Consider the following 7,620-nt stretch of genomic DNA (forward strand, 5'->3'; position numbering starts at 1 on the left):
TACTCTATGCCCATTTTCACCTTGTCTTTTCAAGCCCCCATTGAACCTTTCCCATTACTCCACCCCCCCCTTCTATCCACTAACCTCTGCTAGCCCAGTAATTCTTTTTCTTCTTTCCCCTTTTTCTGTCCCTCTTTTCTCCTTTCTCTTTCAAATATTTATACATATTTTACTCAGCTATCTTCTTATTTTTACAGTAGTAGCCTTATGCAATATTTATCCTTATGTGACTGAGATATTTCCTTCAGCATAATATGGAGCTGGGATTTTGCCTTTCTTTTAAATTTCAAGTGGACACTGGTACTGTTATTCCAGGAACTTTCATTTGCATAGAGAAGCTTCAGGGTTCTTAAAAAAAGCCAAAACAACACAAAATCAAAAAACTCCAACAACCCAACCCTGAAAACCAACATGTAGCATTCTTATATGGGGTCCAAACTTATGTGAGCTATCAGGAAATACAATAGATGGTCTGAGTTAGAAATGTTTCCCTGTCTTTTGGAAAGAACCACACTTTTTGCTGTTTTGTCTTGATTTTGTTTGTTTGACTTCTCCATAAACAGCCTCCTCTGTCAGCTGGCATAGATAGGTAGTGTAGGGTAGCATAGGAGGTCTTTTGCAGCATATTTACCCAATAAAGAAGTAACTTTTTTTTTCCTTTGTGTCCATGATTGTTGATTGTAGATCCACATCAATACAATTCTTGACAATTTTCATTCTTTATCCAGTTGCCATGATGTTGTTAATTGATGCAACTGTGAGAATTTTTGTTCATTTGATGTTAAGGTGTAATCCATATTGTAGGCTCTAGTCTTAATTTTCATCAATAAATACATTAGGGCTAATTCATTTTCCATAGGCAGTAATAATGTATTGTGTACATTTCTTAAGCTGTTAATGAATGTTTCCCTAATACTGATCCTGAGGACTTGTAAAGTCAAGATGTTTGGATTATTTATTTAGTACACAGATTTGAATAAGTTTGGTCGAAAAGTACAACCTTGACATTCAGTTTTTCTCATTTTGAATCACACAGTATCCCCTTATTCTTTTTTGAACAACTACTTCTTTGTCCATGTACAGGTTTAACATGAGCAGAGTTACAGTATGTTTTTGGCATCCACATAAGTAATGCATACACATATAATACATACAAAGAGATAAGCAATTAATTCCAGAAGGGATTTTCTGTTTATAAAATACCCTGTGATGAGTTCATTTGCCCAAAAAGACCATAAGCATTCTGGAATTCCCATATTTGCCCACGTTATTCATAATTTGTGATCCATACAGTTGAGAGCCTGTATAAACATGTAAAACACATGTGAACACTTAGGCTCTCCTGACACATTTCTTGATGCTCAGAGAATGATGTTTTTAGACATGTTTTACATCTCCATAGGAAGATTCTTGACAGCTAAAAATATTTGTTATTGTTAGATGTTCTCAAGTCAACTACAGCTCAACGACCATAATGAATAATTAATCTGAACCCTTGGCCAGTATATCTTTCCTGTGCCTTCATCACAATCTTCACCATCATTGTATCAGTCCTGTCTATCTTGTTGAGGTGTTTACCCTGTTTTGCTGACCCTCTACCTTTTTCCAAGGACTGGATCCTCACAACAACATACTCAAGAGTTTCACCATTCTTGCCCCCAAGAGCAACTTTGGTTACACTTCTCCAAGACAGATTTGTTTGTTCTTTTGGTAGTCCATGGAATATTCAGTACTTTTCACCCACACCACAATTCAGATTCTTCACAATTGATTCTTCTTTGGTCTTCCTTATTTATTTCTCATCTTTCAAATGCATAGGAAGTAATTAGATCAGACAGACATTAATCTTTGACATCTTTGCTTTTTAACACTCTAAAGAGGTTCTTGATGTCACATTTTTCCAAATGCAACCTCTCTTTTGATACCGTGACTGCTATTGCTTTTAACAGTAGTGGTAGAGCCCAGATTGAAGTCAGTCAAAATGACGAAAAATAATGGCAAACAATGTTAAATAATTGGAACATAGAATGTGCGCACCTTGAATGTTGGAAAACTAGAAATTGTGAAAAATGAAATGGAATGCAGGAATGTCATCATACTAGGCATTAGTGAGATGAGATGGACTAGCTTTGACCTCTTAGAATCAAATAATCATATGGTATACCATGCTGGAATGAAAACCAGAAGAATAATGGTGTTGCAGTCATAGTAAAAGAGCCAATTTCAAGTTCTATCATAAAATGCAATGTTGTGAGTGATATGATACTGTCCATATGCATACAAGGAAGACCCATTCATGCGACTTATTGTTCAGATATAAGCTCCTACATCTGGTTGTATGAACGGGTCTTCTTTCTATGAATGTTTTGAAGTATTGAACACCATGATTGAAGATCAGATGAGTTAGGGATAATATCAAGAATATCATCTATGAAGAAAGCAAAAGATCTTTACAAAAACAGGAGAAAGAAAAAACCTAAATGGATCTTAGAAGAGACCCTAAAAATTGGACTAGAGCCTTCAGGAAGCCAAAAGAAAGGGGAAACATCCCAAAGTAAAAGAGCTAAATGGAAGATTACAAAGGGCAGATCAAGAAGACAAAGTGAAATATTTAATGAAATGTGCAGAGAGCTGGAATTGTAGTATAAAAAGGGAAGAAATTGCTCTGCATTTCTCAAGCTGAGAGAACTCACAATATTGAAAGATGCTGTGGACGATATATTGAATGACCCAGAAAGCGTCAAAAGAAGATGGAGGGAATACACAGAGACACTGTACCACAAAAAACTGACACTGAAAAATTTCAGGAAGTACCATATGAGCAGGAGCCAGTGGTAACTAAGGAGGAAGGGGAAGCTGCATTAAAAGCATTGACAAAAAAAATAAAGGCCTCAGGAATTGATAGGATACCAACCGACTTGTTTCAGTTAACAGATGCAGGCTGGATGTGCACACCAGTCTATGCCAGAAACCTTGGAGAACAGCTGTTTGGCCAACGGATTGGAAGAGACCCATATTTGTTCCCATTCCCAAGAAAGGTGATCCAACAGAATGTGGAAACTGTAGAACAATATCATTAATATCACATGCAAGCAAAATACTGCTGAAGATTATTTTTAAAAGGCTAAAACAGTACATAGATGGGGAACTGCTAGAAGTTCAAGCAGGATTTGGAAGAGGCTATGGCACCAGGAATATAATATCTCATGTCAAGTGCATCCTGGTAGAAAGTAAAGAATTCTAGAAAAATGTCTGTTTATGCTTTATTGACTATGCAGAGGCATTTGACTGTGTGGATGGGAATCCCAGAGCACTTAATTATGCTCATGCAGAACCTATACCTGGACCAGGAGGCTGTTGTGCAAAAGAGCAAGGGAGCACTACATGATTTCAAATCAAGAAGGGAGTGTGTCAGGGTTATATTCTCTCTCCAAACCTATTCAGTTTCTATACTGAGCAAATAATTTGAGAAACTAGACTCTGAAGAGTATGGCTTCAGAATTGGAGGGAGACTAATCAAATATTTTGTGTTACACAGATGACACAACCTTGCTTGCTGAAAGTGAGGAGGACTTGAAGCACTTGTTCCAGAAGAGCAAAGAATACAGCCTTCAATATGGATTACATCTCAGTGTCAAGAAAACAGAGATTCTTATCAATGGACTGATAGGCAACATCACGATAGATGGAGAAAAGATTGAAACTGTCAACAGCTTTTTCTTACTTAGATCAATAATTAATATCCTTGATACCAGCAGACAGGAAATCAGGAGATGTATTGCACTGTGAAAGTCCAGTTAGGAACCTTTCCAGATTATTGAGTAATGATGTCAGTTTGAGGACTAAAGTGCATCTGATTCAGGTCATGGTCTTTCTGAACACTTGATGGGTATCTGAGAGGTGGACACTGAATAAGGATGACAGAAGAAGAATTGACACCTTTGAGCTATGGGGTTGAAGAGTGCTCAACATTCCATGGATCGCCAAAGGAAGAAACAAGTATTTTTTGTAGAGCATGCAGCCAGATTGCTCTTTGGAGGCAAAGGTGATGAGACTTGGCCTCACATACTTTGGGCATGTTGCTAAGAGGGGCTCTTCCTCGGAGAAGGACATGATGCTCAGAAAGGTAGAGGCTTAGCTAAGGACAGGAAGACCAGGGAGATTAACACAGTGACCCTATGAAGGAGAGTCCTTGACGCTTGGGTGCCTTTCATCCTCTCTCCAGGTTCATAGGGTTTCTGGAGGCAAGCTATTATGAAAGTGGATGCCACTCCTCTTTCCAATACAGTTGAATAGGTCATTTGGTGTTCTATCAGTTCCTGGGCCCTTATTTTTAGCCAGTACCTCCAGGGCAGCTTGAATATCTTCCTCCATCACTCTTGGTTCTTGATCATATACTACTTCCTGAAATAGTTCCACATTAGCCATTTCTTTATGGTACAGTAAGTCTGTGCATTTCTCTCCATCATCTTTTGATATTTCCTGTACTGTTCAACATTTTGCCCTAGAATCCTTTAGTATGGCAACTTGAGGTTTGAATTTGTTCCATTTTCTCAGTTTGAGAAATGCTGAGCATGTTCTTTTCTTTTGATTTTTCTTACTCCAGGTCTTTGCTCATATTGTTATAATACTTTGCTTTGTCTTCTCAAGCTTCCCTTTGAAATTCTATTCATCTCTTACTTCAATTTTCTGTTCTTTTGGCCTCTCTGTGGTCTAGTTTTGACTTATCATGTTCTAGCTTTTCCCCGTATTTGTTGCTAGGAGAGGTTATTCCTCAGGGAGGGACATCATGCTTGGAAAGATGGAGGAACAATGAAGAAGAGTAAGACCCTGAAGTAGGTGAATTGACAGTATAATTGCAGCATTGGGTGTCAGAGGTTGTGAATTGACACAGGATGAGATCTGTTCATAGGGTTGCTGTGAGTGGTACTCGACTTAAGGGCATCTAACAGCAACAGCATTGTAATTTTCAGAGTCTCTTCTAACAACGCTTTTGGTCTATTATTTCTCCGCTCTCTTTGTAATGTCCAGATTTCATCTGATCTTTGATCATTAGTGCTCAATGCCTCAAACTTATTCTTGAGATGGTTTTTAAATTCAGGTGGGTTAGATTCAGGGTGGATTGTTTTCGTTTTCTTCAATTTTGAATTTGCACATGAGTAATTGATAGCTACTTGTCCTTGTTTTTACTCCTGATAAAGACTAATTTTCTTGTATAATTTGTAATCTTTGTTACAGTTTTATTCTACTTGGATTAACAGTAAATCTTCATGCAGTATTTGTTAAGAGATTAGACAGTTTACTGCATTGAAAAAATACACTGTAAGAGACTTTAAAATTCTGAAATGTTCTCAGATCGATGTGACATTGTCGTGAAAAAAAATTCTGAAAAATAAAGATGCTACTTTGATCATATTTAGTCATATGATGACTTGTAAAAAGAACAAGAACAACAAGGGGACAGCCATTATCAGATCTTTTCCAACTCCATAAAAGGGAACTGCTCCCACCAATAACACACAACATAAAACCAATTTCCATGAGGTCAGACATGTCACCCACCCTCCCACACCTCATCCTAACCAATCTTACTGCTCTTCTGGGTCCACAATTCATTGCAAAAGCTCAAAGAACACATGGAACTGGTCTTATGATTATAGGCTTTATTTGAGAAGTTAACAGGATGCAATTTCAGTTGACAACAGAGTATATTTTCTCATTCATGACAGCTTTCAAAATGTGCTCATAGGCGCCTCAGCCTTCAACCTCACGGTTTTTGGTTACAAAGCTCCTAGTCCTACCAATTTTGGCTCTGCCCCGAGTCCTCCAGCAAACTGGGCAGAGGCTCCCCGCTCCAGTCCCAAGGTCAGCTCTGTCTCAGGTCAGATCTCTGCTTCTCTGCTGTGGCTGTTCCCCTGTAGCCCTGGTCCTGAAGGATACAGCACTACTCTTCATTCTCTACTACTTCTCTGCTGGTGGTGAGATTCTCAAATTCTGCTGTCAGAGCTGCTCAATTTAGTCATGAGACTAACCATTTCCCCTATAGGTAGGCTAACACACCCTATTCACATTTTTGGCCCATCCACACGGCAAAGTCAAAGTCTGTGGCAAGGAAAGGCATTTTTTTAACAATAAGGCATTAACACCACATAACTTATCTTGGAATCAGGAATTCTTATGTCTCTGCTCTTTAAAGTAGTTAAGATGGGGGCTTGCTCTTAGACTTCTCCCTGTATAGTTTATCTGTTTTCTGGTTAAAGTTTTATATTACCTTTTGTGACTCTTAAGTTCCATAGTTTCTCTGACTGCTTTTCTATTACTTGTTTTTGACCATATTTTGCCAGTAAAACTACTTGCTGAAACTATAGCAGTAACAGTTCTTTCTTTGAGAAATAATTCAGAATCAATTCTTTAAGAGATGATAGCCTTTACATAGAATTCAGAACTATGTCATTTTATTCTTAATATTAATCAGCAATGTTTGTTGTAGAAGAGTGTTTTAGTTCAACGAGTTTCTCTCAAAGAGCTACTTATCTTTACCCTCATGAAATATTTAAAATAGAACTTACTTGGAACTTTTATTTAGAGAGAACCTCACACACCTCTCCTAGGAAAAATTACACATGTGATTAATTTTTAAATTTCTCTTTAATCTTCTTTTCTGCCTTATTGTTCTGGTCTTCAGTGTTTTGTTGATCCTGTTTTTCCAGAAAATTTTAGTCATAATAGTTCAGTATAGTACCTTGAGTCAGCGGAGTTTTCATTTTCCATTTATACGAGCGGTTTTGTGAAAAAAGTATAACATGTTTAAATTATTATATCATTTCAAACCAATAAACAATTAGAATTTAGGTAATTATGAGAAATCTACTTAAAACAGTCTGTGCATTCTTATTAAAAGTATTGTGTATGCTGTATTTATCTTGATTGGGACATTAGCACATTAGTAGCCACTGAAACAATGAAGTTTAGATAGATATGTCCATAATAGATTAAAGCTTTGTATAAATATGCTACTAATGTAATCATGCAATATTTTTATTTTTAATGTTTTAATAGATAAAGTCAAACCTAAAGTCAAGAGGAAAGAAGAACCAAGCTCTATTTTCCAGAGACAGCGTGTGGATGCCTTACTTTTAGATCTCAGACAAAAATTTCCACCTAAATTTGTACAGGTAATGAGAATGTGTATGATTAATTTTGACTGGGTAATCTTTTGGGAACTTTCTTTTTATGTGTTGTTATGTGCTGTCAAGTCGCCTGCGACTCATAGTGACCCTATGTACAATAGCTCTGAATGCTGCCCTATTTTGAGCCAATCTCATCATCTCCCATAGATCCAACCCCATTTCTCCAGTCAGTCCATTTCATCCGGGGACTTTCTCTTCTACACTGTCCGTCCACTCTTCCAATCATGATGTCCTCCTCCAAGGACTGGTTCCTCTTGGTCACGTGCCTAAAGCTTCAGAATCCTTGCCTCCAGGTTGATCCTCTCTAGGACAAACCTGTTTTTTCTCTTGGTAGTCCACAGTAGATAAAGAATGATAGATAGATAGATAGATAGATAGATAGATAGATAGACAGACAGAGATAGATGTATGTATATGTATTTATATATCT

The 7,620-nt window shown here is 37.4% G+C and overlaps 1 protein-coding gene across 2 annotated transcripts in view; it reads left to right on the forward strand.

The window, feature by feature from the left end:
• The window catches only part of MED6 (mediator complex subunit 6), a 31,203-nt gene that overhangs the window by 17,053 nt on the left and 6,530 nt on the right, over positions 1-7,620 (forward strand). For both annotated transcript variants that reach the window (XM_006884728.1, XM_006884729.1), the window contains exon 6: positions 7,060-7,175. In XM_006884728.1, the coding sequence (XP_006884790.1) occupies positions 7,060-7,175 (116 nt within the window). The remainder of the gene's footprint in view (positions 1-7,059; positions 7,176-7,620) is intronic.

The sequence above is a fragment of the Elephantulus edwardii genome, unplaced genomic scaffold (genome assembly GCF_000299155.1).
Source record: "Elephantulus edwardii isolate Elephantulus edwardi_28Jun2011 unplaced genomic scaffold, EleEdw1.0 scaffold00037, whole genome shotgun sequence".
Taxonomy (NCBI): domain Eukaryota; kingdom Metazoa; phylum Chordata; class Mammalia; order Macroscelidea; family Macroscelididae; genus Elephantulus; species Elephantulus edwardii.